A 15,679-nucleotide genomic window follows, 5' to 3' on the forward strand; every position below is an offset into this window, starting at 1 on the left:
TGTATTAATAATGCAATGAACCTAATTCATACATTAGCACGATTACAATATCATAATTTTTCAACATATATATGAAAATTATTTTTGTTAAAAAAATAAAAATAAATCAAACAATGCATAGTAAAAAATACAATCAACAACTAATTCAATCATAATTAATACAAGCAATACTAATACAATATATTTTGTATTATTCTTATACACTCTACCAATTAATCCGTTAGAGTTTCAAAGCATCAATACACATCTTATTAATCCCTTCATTCTTTTTATATGTTTTCTTTTCTTTTTTAATTCAAATAATATAAATTATCTCGTTTTATTTTTTGAGAGTCAAATTAATTAATTTTTCAAGTTAAATTAATTAGATAAATTTTATTTTAAAATTAAATTTAAATACATAAAAATTCTATCAAAAGTATTGTAAATTATAGTTTTTTTCATATCAATATAAAGAAAAACTATATAAAATTATAATCTTTATCAAATTAATATAAATAAAAATTTTACTTTAAAAAATTAATTAAATTTAAATATTTTTACTTCTGAAAAGAAAAATTATGATAGTTAAAAGGAAACCGACAAATTCATATTGAAGGAAATATATATATACAAAAAATTAATTTCATAAATTGGTTAAGTAATTGAAACTAACAATTTTTGGTTTGAGGATCAAGTAAATAAAATCGCGGAAGTAAGTAACTCCATGTCATATGCTTACGTGGCATCACCGTCCTAATCAGCTACCCTACCCCACCGATATCCTTTGGTTTTAAAATCACCTCTTTTGAAGGACACCCCTCCACAGTCCACACCTAAAAGCTCACTCCTTTATTCTCTCTTTCTTTCTTTCTCTCTCTCTCTCTCTAGCGTTCATATCTTCATCGTCGGTGATATCGCCGGAAATGAATTTTCCGGCCATCGGTTTTTGTTATGGATTGTCGATGTGATGACGTCATGATGTCGTGTTGCCGTCGGAAAATGGGCGAGTTTTTAGCCTTCTCCGTGTTTGTTGAAACTTTAAGCATAACACAAAAAGACTTTTCGCTTAGCTGAGTTTACTAGTTATTCCATGCTACAAGCCTATTTTTCTACTCCATAAATTGATTTTCTAATATATAAAAAGGTATTCGGTTTTTGCTCAATCGATTTAGCTTTTGATTGAAGACTGAGAATTTGAATTTTTAGTACTAGAAGTTGTGGTTATATCCCATTTCCGATGAAAATTCAACCAGTTGACTTCAGTACTATCGAAGAACCGACTAAATATGACTCATTTAAGTCGGTTCCAAAGTCACGGTTCAAGCGATTATTTGAGAGGCAATTTTCAGGACTTTTGAGATCATCGGCGCCGGAGAAGCTGGTTACAGGTGAGGATTTCGCTGGCAATAAGAAGGATGCTGCGTCCGATGAATTCGAACCGAGCTCCATTTGCTTGGCGAAAATGGTGCAGATTTTCATTGAAGAAGGCGAGGATAAACATCGGTGCAATCGGAAATGCAATTGCTTTAATCGAAATGGAAGTGAGAGCTCAGAGGAGGAGACCGAATCATTCAATTGCAATTGTTTCGGTGAATCGAATCAAAATTGCTCTACCGATGCTTGTGAAATCCTTAAGGTATTGCATGTGCCCCGGCCATTTACCTGTTCTGATATATCGTATATAGCTTATAATTTGGTATTTGCACTAAACAAATAGCTATCTCTTACATGCAATTTTGTAACTGATCCATGTCCAATTGATATGTAATATTACCTTATTTTGTTGTTAAAATTCTTCTTCGAGATGAATTCTCATGAGTATGTTATCAGGATAAGCAATCTGTTCTTTGCGTGTTTATCAACAAGTTTACTTTTTTGGTGCAGAGTTTGGTGTCATGTCCTTCGATCATTGAAAGGAACGTCTTAGCGGACATTACAAAGATCATTGAGAAAAATAGAATGATTAAGCGAAAGGACAATATCACCCGAAAGATGGTTGTTGATGGCCTCTTCGTTCTGGGATATGATGTTTCAATCTGCGAGTCTCACTGGGAGAGAACTCCTTCAACTCCTGCTGGTAAATCTTAATCTCATCAACACCACATATGCTGCGTTTTTTCGCTTGATAATTTATTGTCCTGTATAGGATGAGTTAAATTCCTGATAATTTATCATCGGTATGCAGACTTATAAATTACTCTAGCCGAGTTAAAGATTTATATACCAGTAACAGTGAGAGCCTGAAAGGGCAGCCCATGAATTTAAGGTCCCACTATTGGGGGTTTTTTTTTGGGGGGGTTCGGTTGGGGTCAGGGGAAGTGCCGGACTTCAAGGGTCTACTATATGCAACCTGAGTAATTTAATTTCAGGAGTTGCCAAATAATTGCTACAAAGGGTACAGCAATGCAAATGACCGAAGTAGAGTAGATAGATTCAAGAGACTCGTAAAGGATAACAATTAGTAGTTCATAGTTGCAAATGACTCATATAATGATCCCAAATATTTCAAGGTTAGGAACATGGTGATAAGAACCTTGGTCTTGGATAGGAGAAGAATCAGAGGCACTTCACTCTGTTTAAATTTTCAAATGTTTCTTACTTTTGAAACTACTCATCAGTCATCAGTTGGTGCTTGCCGAAGGCTATTTGCTTCTTGCTTCGACTGCCTTTTGTTCTTTGTTCTAATTTATGGACGGATCATATGTTTTTTGTTCTTATTGGGTTAAGAATTCAACAGAAGTTGGAATCTTTTCTACAGGAAGTTATGAATATATTGATGTGGTGATTGAAGGAGAACGACTTCTAATCGACATTGATTTCAGATCAGAATTTGAAATAGCAAGGTCGACTAGGTCATACAAGGCACTTCTGCAAGTCCTGCCTAACATTTTTGTAGGGAAAGCAGATCGCCTTCAGAAGATTGTTCATTTGCAAACAGAGGCTGCAAAGCAGAGCTTGAAGAAGAAAGGAATGCCTTGTCCTCCATGGCGTAAAGCTGAATATGTGAAAGCTAAATGGTTGTCGGCCTACACCCGTATGACACCAGTTCTAATGCCAATAATGACAAACTTTGCTGCTGAAACTGGCACTGCTTCTAAAACCAAACATGAAGCTCTGAAGGATGAAACTTCAGAGGATTCTTGTGGGGCGCTGATGCCTCTGGTTTTTGGAGAGAGCAGCCCTTTGCCAGAGGATAACGCGGTGAAGGATGTGATGGTGCAGCAAGGCGAACCACTGGATATTAAACACAAGGATTCAAGCAAATGTGCCAGGAAGATAACTGGTTTAACTTCTCTGATTGAAGACCTCACATAAAATTTTGACCTGTTCCCTAACCTTTTTTGTCTTTCGTTGCGTCTATATGTTTCGAGCTGAAAACCCCTGTGTGTTTTAGTATTTAGGGGTTTAGTTTTTCGGGCTTATTTGAAACAACGGACAAACTCCCTACCGGTTTGTCTCGGCAGTCTCCCTTCGCATTTTATAGTAAGGGTCTATGAGTCCATGCCACCACTAATACAACTTAGATAGTCGAGAGAGTAATAAAGGAGAACTGTGATCGTCTCATCAGTTCGGTTCTTGGGTATTTTTCAACAGAGTGTTTTGCACAAGCGTTCATCTTAGCAGATGCTTGTTGGCTTGTAGTAGCATTTTACTGATATAATGGCAATGAAGTTCGGAGCTATTGTAGTATGAGCTGCTTTTTGTGTACCTGTTCATACATTATAGTGCTTGCTTGCTCTTTGGTTACGAGTCCTTGTTTCCTGGATGTTTTACTTTATATTTGTTGGGCGAACGCACTCCAGCCAATTTTCCATACTGCTGTGGAACTGATTTTTGTGTAAGGTTTGATTATTTGCTCATTCTTCTTGTACCAAGTACTGGGGGAATTCAATAGAGTATTAGAGGAACTGTGGAACATGCACAGTTACACTTTGCTCTGTGGGAAATTCGGAAGAAAATATGATTTGGTAAAGCCAAAAACGCTTCCTACTCATTCAGGTATGGGAGAACCAATCTTCCAAAGTAACAGAAAGTTTAGTGAGATAATGGCCTACGTACTTGTAGGCACTTACTATCTTAACGTCCAGTGGGCTAGTGGGAAAGAGGCAAAAGCACTCTAGGACATGAAATTCTACAAGCTGCAGGGAATATAATTATTACTGCTGCCTATAGGCTGCTGATGCGTTGCGTAGAATGGAGGTACAACTTTGCCCCATAGTGATCTATATTATCAACACTTACGTTTTTTTTTTTTTTTTTTTGGTAAAATCAACACTTATGGTTAAATCGTCCATCTCCGCGTGAAGTTTGGTAGAATTTCACTCGTGTTCTGGTGCAATATATCCACTTTACTCTTTTATCTTTTTAGTAATGATTTGACTTGTAATCTTTGACATTGGCATATTAACCGTGTTTTAACTCCGCATATCACTTAATATAAACAATTTGATCTTGAGAGTGCTTATATAAGATACAAATCTTGACTTCATTGGTGTGAAGTGTAAACGCAGTGTTAATAAGCTATTTACTCCTACTTACAAACAATTTAATATGAATTGAGATGAGTACAAATCAAATTTCATCAAGCAGTATCCATTCTTCCTCTTGCTTTGGACTAATTCCTTCAAAATGTTTCTGAAAAAGGAAAAAAAAAATCTTGTTTGAGAGGATATAGGTACATTTTTGTTCAGTAGTTGGTTATATGGCAGAATTAAGGTTATATACTTCCAACTTTAATCACTTTCATATTTTCGATTCAATATGAGTATTGCCCAAAATAAAATGTTTTTGATAAAACATAGATTTTGGGCGAACAACTCCAACTATAATCAGATTTTGCCATCCTAGAAATAAGAGTTAACCAATGAGAAAAATGAGTTGAAAGATACTTTCAATTCTTTAATTAAATAAAGGTGATAAAAGTGGGTTTCATAATATTATTAAATTTAAAAAGTTAAAGTCACTTAAATAATTGAGAGAGCTCAATAATTATTAAAATTATCGAACAACTTTATAAAATTATCGAACAACTTGTATAGTTATTAAAAATCTGAAATAATTTATTTCTTTTATCTAATTTTTAAAACTTGAAGATCCCAACTTAATTGATAAATTTATTTATCCCTTTTAATTTAAAGCCCCGTTAACAATGTTATCATTTATCCTCTTGGGGACTAGAATCGCTAATTGATCCATCAGACTTGGTGCTTTAGGCACTAAAAACTTTCATTTTACAACAGGATTAGGTGTTGCGAAATTATAATGTTAAGACACTATATTCTAGACACTATAAAAGGTGATTCGTCTAATAATAGACTAATTTAGTTCCTTCTAGATCTAGAACGTGTCACTTTTAATTTATAGGAGTAAAATATAAGGATAATACCAATGGTTTAATTCCTTGTATTGCAGAAGAGAATATAATCATTACTGCTGGATTAAAAAGCTGCTGACTTATGTTAACAGGAGGGAACTCGGGGATCATTTATTTTCTTTTGGGTGAATTTCCCGGTTCTTTTTGTCGCGACGTGCGCTTCTCCATTATTGTACTAGTTTTCAATAAAGTTATTGTGCAACTTATTCAGGAAATTCATGGCTTCAGCATAGTGATTTGAAAAGTACCAATACACATATATGCTCGCTTGGTTCATTTTTACTTATTACAATTTTTTTAATTATATTTTTATTTTTATTTATTTTAGTAAACATAAAATAAAAATATTATATTTTTAATATATCAAAAATAATAAATAAAAATAAAAATATAATTAAAAAATTTATGATAAATAAAAACAAACAAAGAGAGTATTAAATTTACTTTATTTTTCTATGAAGAGGTCGCTTTTCTTCAATTTAATACATTCTCACCTCTTAAATTTATCAAAAGTATGACATTTAAATTAAGTTATATTTTTTTTTTTACATCCAACAAAGTTGTTATATTAAGTCATAATAATCTCAAAGAGTTAAAGAATGCCATAGCGTCATTTACAATTCAACTACAAAAATTAGCAAATTAAATAATATTTTATAGTAATGAAGTAGAAAACTTAGCTAAATTATGTGTTGTTATATTCCAGGATCTAGGAATATGCACAATATCTACATCTTCAAAGAAATTCATCAACTTTCTAATATCCACGCAAGTTGTTTCTATCTCTCAAGATAGACATTTCTTTTTAGTATCATATCCACCATATTCTTTGCATCCGACAAGACTTGCATTCTTGTCCATTCATTTTTCGTAGATTTTTTCAATGTTTTACGAATTGCTAGTGCTTCGGCAGTGATGACCTTCCCAAAAAATTGAATTGGGACACTAAAGGCTTGAAGCAATTTACCACAGCTACCCATAGTTGTCACTCCAATGCTTGCCATCTTCCTCTCTATGGGTAAGCTAGCATCTGCAAATAAAATAATACCATCTTGTACAAGAACAATATTTTTATCATTAGGACAAGCGGCTATATATGAAGTAGAATGATTAGTAAGCAAATTATCTTCACATTCAAGATATTCAAAGAGTGATTTGTTTACTATTTCACTAGATTCATAGATTTCTCCATTGAAGATTAGGATGTTTCTAGCTTTCCAAATTTGTCACATAACAGAAACACTTAACATAGTTAGCTCAATAGAATCTGGATATCGATTAGTATTATCAGAATTATCATTCCACCAGCTAGCAAAAGTGATTAGTAAGTAAATTATCTTCACATTCATGATAGTCAAAGAGTGCTTTGTTTACTTTTTCACTAGGTTCATAAATTTCTCCATTGAAGATTAGGGCGTTTTTAGCTTTTCAAATTTGTCACATAACAGAAACACTTAACTTAGTTAGATCAATAGAATCTAGATATCGATTAGCATTATCAAAATTATCATTCCACTAGCTAGCAAAATTCATAGTGTCTTCTCCGTTAGATCAATTTATAGAACATATTTTTCAAACTAATTGAGCTTTAGAATATTTAAACAACATATGCTCAATTATTTCACTTTCCAGACCACATTCTTTACAAACATCACAATAATGTTTTAATCTTTTTGAAACAATAGAGTTAACTAGAAGCACATTTATAATACATTTTTGAATAAAATGTTTATATTTATTTTTAATATTCATAGATCATAGAAAATTTCAAAGTCTTTTTGAAAAGGATTGATAACTAGATTGAGGTCTTTCCAAACTAGCTTGTTGACATCTAACCATTTCTTTGTTTAAATGATAACTTGATTTTACTTCATAATTTTTTGATTTAGTATATATGATGCCACATGATTCTATTTGGTAGTCCTGTAGTGGAGATTGAAATAGAGACTATAGCCTGTATATCAGTTGGACAAAACAAAAATTGAAGCTCTTGCATTTTTCAAGTATGAGTATTTTGGTCTATAAGATCCATCACTTTTAAATTCACTTTCAACTGACTTGGATAAATACTAGGTTTAAAACCACTAAAGTTTGATAAATACTAGGTTTAAAATCGCTAAAGTTTTAAATTTTTTATTTAGTATGATGCCACATGATTCTATCCGGGAGTCCAATAGTGGAGATTGGAATAGAGACTATAGCTTGTATATCAGTTGGACAAAACAAAAATTGGAACTCTTGCATTTTTCAAGTATGAGCATTTTGTTCTATAAGATCCATCACTTTTAAATTCACATCCAACTGACTCGGATAAATACTAGGTTTAAAATCACTAAAGTTTGATATTCATGGGTCTGTCCAAACGTTGATATGTTCTCCCCAACCTATTCTCCATCTAATTCTTTTTTATAAGAGGTCTCTTCCCCATGTAATACTTTTCCATATCCAAAACTAGCAGACGAGCAAGTGGTCTTGAGGAAAGAAGTATGTTGAAAATTTCGACAATTCAAAAATCAAGGGCTATGACGGCAGTTATAGCGGCGAACCTTAACAAGTAAGCCTATCATCCAAACTGATACACAAGGAGAAAAGATAATAATAACCCCAAGACAAGGCTTCTAGAACAAAGTCGAACAACATACATATAATAAAAAAGAAAAAAAACATAACCAATAATGCCATAACTCCCAAATTCTAGTATCACAATGTAAGAACTACTAATTCAAGTCATGAATTAAATACATAAGAAATCCAACAGGAATAACTCTATCTCTGAATACTAGTTAAAACATAGTCTAATATAGAAAGATAGAAGTGAACTCTAGACGCATGAAATCGAACCGCTACCTTGAATTACTTCAAAGGTGCCCGAATCAACCATTGTGAGGCACAGTCGAACCAGGATCTGCACCGAAAGAATATAGTAGGGGTGAGTTTGATACACTTATACTCAGTGGGTATCATAGGCCGACTGAGCAAAGTAAAAAATAAAACATACAAACGTACATACTAAGGGCACATCACCTGCAATCAAAAAATATCCCACAATGATAGGCCACACGGCTTGCACTAACAGTTCTATAATACTCATATATATCGCAACAAACACCAAAAAGAGATACAAGTATACATTATACCACATACAACTAGAGCAAAAAAGAATAAACATATACGAAAACATCAAGTACAAGTAAAGAAAGATAGAACAACTTGATAGCTAACAAGTCAACACGGAAATACAATCACTACATAAGCAAATAAGGTAAATACAATTAAAATGATGATGATGATGATGATATAATGCTTGAGGTTGTTGCATAACCTTCGTATACGCCCACTGACATTATCCGAACCAGACCCTAGTCGTGTCAGCTATCTCAAGTCAAACCAGGATCGGAGACCACCCCCAATATCCTACTGTTAACCACCCCACAACCCATGTCTGATGAATTCTGAACATATAATAAGATAAAATAATAATAATTTAAAGATATGATAGTAAGCCTAAAATTAAAGTCGAAAATCACAACCAATACCAATCCCAATGCCAATACCAATACCAAGGCTAACACTAATACCGACACCACTCATGCCCATAGTAATCTGACAAATCCTCTAACCAGAATCAAAGAACATTCGGTCGGAACGTGCCCCCAATCATAGACAAAACTATAACCAAGGAAATAACAATAATAAAAATATATCCATAGCATGAAATAGAGCCTTTCGGAGTATGGAAGCTCACCACTACAATCTAACTTAAAGATGTCCCTGGATTCAAGTTACTTAGCAGGAGAAATGATAGTATAATTGATTCTTGCATTGTGTGGGGATACAACGCCCGGAGACGATTAGTGGAGTAAACGCTAGTATGTAACTCAAGGATAAAGATAAGATAATGCCATCATTTTAATACAAAATCAATTAACCATATGCAATCACATATACACACACATATATATAGATATAAATCATGCCGGAATAGGGAACAAAGTGTAGCATGTATTTAAATCCTTAACCTGGGCTGAGTAGCTTGACCGTTCTAAAACTACCCACGGGCTATATGGGTTCAGCTCCCCCTATTAAAAGGGCCCTAGTGCATGTTAGCCGCATGATCGAAGAAAAGAACCTTATACGACTAGTACATCTCCAAAAAATATAAAGTGTGACATTATGAACATGGTCACCAAGACCACCCTTAAATCGACAAACATGAGTTTCCAGTGTCGGTTCCCTTGGGATCCCCACCTTCCATGGCTTTGCTACTCGACCCTCTTTAAGCCCATATTAAAACCATTTACATATTTCTAACCTTTTTCCAAGGAGTCTTTTTTTAGACATTAACTATTGGTATCGTCATACATAAATTAGATCTTGCAAGTCTATTACCTTATGCCATATAAACCATTATACCAAATTAGACCTCATCATTTTCAATTAACCAAAACCATTTATAATCAAACCATGGCCACCAAGGAATTTCCAAAATCATTTGAAACCAACAAAAACCAATTCATGTTTGTTTATCCATTTATGTAATGCAAGGATTTCAAGGATAATCAAACTATGTGACAAAAATCATTCTCATTGACAATTTCACAAACAGGTTGAGGGCATGCCATTATTAAAGCTAAAATAATCAAATTTTGGGCTCAACCATAACCCCTCAATTAAATCACCATTCCCATGCACCCACATATGGAAAAACCATAATTAAAATATGAAGAACCATAAGTAAATCATGAGGAACATTAATCAACCATGAACATCCAAAACCCCTGACCTTTATTTCAAACCATAGCAATACCATGAAAACAATACACTAAAAAATATGCCTTTAGTAAAACAACAATGAGTGAAGAGTCGCTTGCCTGAATTACAAAGATTCACAGAGAGAAATTGATCTTTAAGCCCTTAGATGTCCACTTTGAAAAAATCCGAGCCAATTTTGCTTGAGAGAATTTTAAGAGAGTAAAGAGGATGTTTAATCTTGTAAAGTGTGGAATGAATTACCAAAAAGTGTTATAGGGACGTGCGGTCTTAAGGGTTTTAAGTGAGAAATATCCAAAGTGTCCCCAACTAAAAACTATAAAAAGACCGCAAGTGCTTACGAGTCAACCTCTTGACTCGTGACCACAACATATGACTCATACTGTTGAGTCATCACCAAGACAGTGGTTGGTCACCCACACACTATTTGTCATACGACTCCATGAACCCACATGTGACCTGACCATTTTACTTGTATGGTCTAGTCATATCCAAGACAAAACCCAAGGAATTAACACTGTACAACATAGGCCCAACCTTACCACTCGTAACCTATCCTCACGGCTCTTAGTGAGCCACTCGTACTCAGAGCCAAGTCAAGTCACTAAGTTTTTTATTTGGTTAAGGATCTTCCTAATAACCCGTCACCAACCTTAACGACCCGTACCACCAAGTCGTTACCAAGATCGAAAACCCAACAACCATTCACTGGTCACCTAAAAGACTAGGGTCACCTGACCCATATCCACACCATACGACTCATATGGTTAAGTCGTCAGCAGGATATTGAGATCAAAGCTTAAGAATTTCTAACGGCCAAAACACAAGGTGTTTCAATTCTCCCCTACTTGGATCATTCATCCCCGAATGATGAAACAAGACATTGACTAGCATGATCAAACCCCAAACGCCTCTACTCTTACCTTTAACTAAGTTAGAAAACAAAGACATTAAGAATAACACATACCTTACGCACAATCTTTCGGAGCGGAAAATAAGAATAGATACTGGACTTCATGTCCTCTTCAGTTTCCCAAGTAGCCTCTTTCACCTTATGGTTCCTTCATAGAACCTTTACTAAAGCCATGTCCTTGGTTTGTAACCAAGAAACCAGCTGATCTAAGATTTCAATTGGGACCTCCTCATAAGACAAGGAATCTAAAATACCAATATCCTTGACAAGCATAATTTGCAATGAATCACCCATATACTTTCTCAACATGGACACATGAAACATCGAGTGAATGAAGTTTAAATTAGAAGGCAACTCTAATTCATAAGCATTGTTACCAACCCTTCTCAAAACCAAGTACGGACCAACATACCGATGACTAAGCTTCTCCCTCTTCCCAAACTGCATCTCTTCATTCATGGGAGATACCTTCAAGAATACCCTATCCCCAACCTCAAACTCTAAATCCCTATGCCTCACATCCGGCTAGGACTTCTAGCGACTTTGGCCAGCTTTAAGTCTATCCCAAATTACCTTTACCTTATCCACTGCTTGGTGAACTCAATCTGGACCAAACATCTTTGCCTTACCAACCTTGAACCTCCCGATAGGAGACCTACACCTCCTACCATACAAAGCGTCAAATAGAGCCACCCCAATGCTAGAGTGGTAGCTATTATTATCTGCAAACTCTAGAAGAGGAAAAGGCTCAACCCAACTATCACCATAGTCAATTATGTAAGCTCTAAGCATGTCTTCTAATGTCTAAATAGTCCTTTCTGCTTGCCCATCCAATTATGGATGGAAAGCCGTACTAAGGCTCACCTTAGTCCCCAAAATTTACTGAAATGACCTCCAAAAGTGAGTTGAAAACTGTGTACCATGATCCGAGATTACAGAAATAGGCACCCAATTCAACTTCACAATCTCTTGGAGGTACAACTTTGCATAATCCTCTGTCGAAAAACTAGTCCTTACTGGCAAGAAATGAACAAACTTTGTCATCCTATCCACGATGACCCAATCCAAATCAAATCAATTTTAAGAGTGAGGAAGACCGGTAACAAAATCCATGTTGATCACTTCCTACTTCTACACAGAAAACTCAATCTCTTGAAACAATATTCTGGGCCTCATGTGCTCAACTTTCACTTATTGACACACCATGCACTTAGCTACAAAACTAGCCATATCCCCCTTCATATTGTTCCACCAATACATTTCCTTCAGGTTATGATATATTTTTATCGTACTAGGATGGATAAAGTAGCGCGACTCATGCTCCTCAGCCAAGATCCTCTCTCAGAATCCATCTATGTCGGGAACACACAACCTCTCTAGGTACCTCAAGGTACCATCGCCACTAATCTCGAAGGTTATCACCTTCTGCCACCTATATTACCTTTGATCCTCATTAAGACAGGATCCAACACTTGTTTCTCTTTATTTTCACACTAAGAGATGACCGCGCCACCTTCTAAACAAATATACCACCATCCTTAGAGTCCAAGAGACGAAATCCAAGGTTAGACAAATAGTGAATATCCTTCACTAACCCTTCCCTTCATCCATATGAGCTAGACTCCCTATGGATAACCTGCTAAAAGCATCAGGAACTATGTTAGCTTTACCTAGATGGTAGTGAAGACTCATGTCATAATCCTTGAGCAACTTAAGTCATCTCATTTGCCTGAGGTTAAGCTCTTTTTGAGTAAACACATATTGTAGGCTCTTATGATCTGAAAAGATATCCAAATGTACTCTATAAAAATAGTGATGCCAAATTTTCAACGTGAACACCACAACCAAAAGCTCCAAGTCACGAGTTAGATAATTTTTCTCATGCACCTTCAACTATCTAGAGGCATAAGCTATCACCTTGCCAAGCTGCATCAAAATGCAACCAACCCCCACACGGGATGCATCACAATAGACCACAAATCCATTAGTGCCTTCGAGTAAAGTCAAGATCGGTGCCAAAGTCATCTTATCAAAACTATCCTCACAAGCATTAGGCCACAAGAACTTTATCTTTTTCATAGTTAACCTAGTCAATGGGGAAGCTATAGAAGAAAAACTTTCCACAGACCTTCTATAATAACTGGCTAAACCCAAAAAGCTCCAAATATCGATTGAAGTCGTAGGTCTAGGCCACTTTTTAACTACTACAATTTTCTACGGATCCACCATGATCCCTTTACTAGAAATGACGTGACCCAAAAAGGTGACAACGTTCAACCAGAATTCATATTTTGAAAATTTGGCATACAACTGCTGCTCTTTTAGGGTCTGTAATACAATGCAGAGATGATCAATATGATCCACCTTACTCTTAAAGTACAACAGAATATCATCGATGAACATAATGACAAAAAAATCTAGAAACTAATGAAAGACTCTATTCATTAAATCCGTGAATATCGTTGGGGCATTGGTCAACCCAAAGGACATAACCAGAAAGTCAAAATTCCCATACCGAGTATGGAAGGCATTTTTAGGGATATCTACCTCCCTAGTTTTTAACTGATGATACCCAGACCGAAGATCAATCTTGGAGAAAAACTTACACCCCGAAGTTAATCAAACGAATCATCTATCTTTGGAAAAGGGTACTTATTCTTTACTATTACCTTTCTCAATTGTCGATAATCAACACACATTGGAGGGGAACCATCCTTCTTATGCACAAACAACGCTGGTTCACCTTACAGAGACACATTAAGAAGGATAAAACCCTTGTTTAAAAGATTCTTTAGTTGCTCCTTAAGCTTCTTTAACTCATCTAGAGCCATTCTATATCGAAGAATAAAAATAAAACGAGTGTCCAAAACAAGATCAATCCCAAAATCAATCTCCCTATCGGGAGGAACACCAGGAAGGTCATCTGGGAAGACCTCAGGAAATTCATTCAACCACCGGGATGGAATATAAAGAAGGACCCTCTAATTTAGAATCGTTTACCTAGATCAAATGATAGATATACCCTTTGGAGATTAATCTCTGAGCTCTAAGATATGATATAAACCTCCCCTTCAGATCTAGGGAATCAAGCTCCTATTCAATAACCAGCTTATTTGGGAATTTAAAAATAACTTTATGGGTACAACAGTCTAGAGAAGCATAACACGAGTGCAACTAATCCATCTCTAATATGATATTAAAATCAACCATATCTAACTCAAACAGATCAACCAAAGTCTTTCGACCACCCACAGATATCACACAACCCTTATAGACTCTTCTAGCCACCATAGAGTTAGCCACTAGTGTTGAAACAAAAAAATGATCCGAAAGATACTTGGGACCAAAACAGAAATGCACAGCCACAAATCGGGTCACATAAGAAAGAGTGATCCCGAGATCAAGTACAGTACACATCACAGGAAAAGAGTTTCAACATATCAGTAATGATATCAGGAGATGCCTCAAACTCCTGCCGGTTAGTAAGAGTATAGAGTCAATTCCAACCAGTGCTGGAGCTAGATGGTGCACCCTTTGGTTTTGGAGCTAAAAAAGAGGCAACAAGAACCTTGTTTTCCCAAAAAGCAACCTTACCAATAGGACAATTTCCAATTATGTACCCTGGATGACCACAGTTAAATCACTTGTCCTTTCTTTCATCACAGTAACCCCGATACAATCGACCATAAAATCTGCAAAGAGGATAAGATGAAGCTGATTGGGCCCCATTAGCCTGAGATTCGGTACTTTATTCCCTATAATTGTCTCCACTCTAAAAACTTCTCCCATCAGATGGCTTTAGGTAGGGAGCAATAGCCGTCGAATAAGACCCCAAATTATCCCACTTTTTCTGGAACACTTTCCACCATCCCTGCCTCTCTACTATTGACCACCACCCTGCTCAAAAAATCTAAACTTCTTGCTCTGTCTTTCCCCAATCTCTGCCTGCTTCCTCTTCTCTTCCTCAACCTATTGTATGTACACAACCAATTGGGAGATGTCCATATCCTTTTTTAACAAGACATCCTTACTCTGTAAAATCAAGTCTTGGGATAACCCAAAAGCAAACTTCCTTATTCTAGCCCTCATGTTTGAAACTAACTCGAAGCATACAACAATAATTGGTAAAACTTCAAGGCATATTTATTTACTGACACCTTGTCTTGCTTCAGATTAACAAAATCTTCTGCCTTCAGCTTCCTCAACTCCTAAGGAAATAAGCGGTCTAGAAAAGCACTAAAGAAATTATCCCACAGGGCTAACTTAACATCATCACCCCTAAACTGTTCATATTCCTCATACTATTGGTATGCTACATCTTTCAATTAGTAGGCAATGAATTCCACACCCTCCACGTTTATAGCATGCATAACGCGAAATTTTTTTTCCATTTTATTAACAAAAAATTAAAAATCCTCCTCAACCCTAACACTAGTGAACATAAGAGGTTTCAACCTCATAAATTGGCCAACCCTTATGGACTTAGAAGATAGAGTAATAGAAGCACCACGCTCATACTGAGAAGCTACCAACTGGGCCAACATATGAATAGACTGATGAAACTCAACATTCATCTCATCAGCTTGAGGAGCTCAAGAAGGATTGGAGGGAATCGGTGGAACTCCAGGAGGGTAATCAGG

General features: G+C 35.7%; 1 protein-coding gene across 2 annotated transcripts; it reads left to right on the plus strand.

Annotated features, from left to right (window-relative positions):
* Window positions 1-801: 801 nt before the first annotated feature.
* Window positions 802-3,672, plus strand: LOC107863833. Of its 2 annotated transcripts, none has more exons than XM_047407999.1 (3): window positions 802-1,618; window positions 1,867-2,059; window positions 2,741-3,672. In XM_047407999.1, exons 1-3 carry the CDS (start codon window positions 1,220-1,222, stop codon window positions 3,295-3,297), a joined length of 1,149 nt encoding a protein of 382 aa, XP_047263955.1. In that variant the 5' UTR covers window positions 802-1,219; the 3' UTR covers window positions 3,298-3,672. The 2 variants fall into 2 exon arrangements, with proteins under 2 accessions (XP_047263955.1, XP_047263954.1); XM_047407998.1 differs by having other exon boundaries at window positions 805-1,618; window positions 2,720-3,672.
* Window positions 3,673-15,679: the final 12,007 nt, after the last annotated feature.

This window comes from Capsicum annuum, chromosome 3 (assembly GCF_002878395.1).
Source record: "Capsicum annuum cultivar UCD-10X-F1 chromosome 3, UCD10Xv1.1, whole genome shotgun sequence".
Taxonomy (NCBI): Eukaryota; Viridiplantae; Streptophyta; class Magnoliopsida; order Solanales; family Solanaceae; genus Capsicum; species Capsicum annuum.

Excerpts from the sequence above, each read along its gene's own strand:
- LOC107863833 (XM_047407998.1), top strand. The coding sequence starts at position 1,220 with ATGAAAATTCAACCAGTTGACTTCAGTACTATCGAAGAACCGACTAAA. Across the intron at positions 1,619-1,866 it reads ATGCTTGTGAAATCCTTAAG|AGTTTGGTGTCATGTCCTTC; the intron begins GTATTGCATGTG and ends TTTTTGGTGCAG. Across the intron at positions 2,060-2,719 it reads AACTCCTTCAACTCCTGCTG|AAGTTGGAATCTTTTCTACA; the intron begins GTAAATCTTAAT and ends AGAATTCAACAG.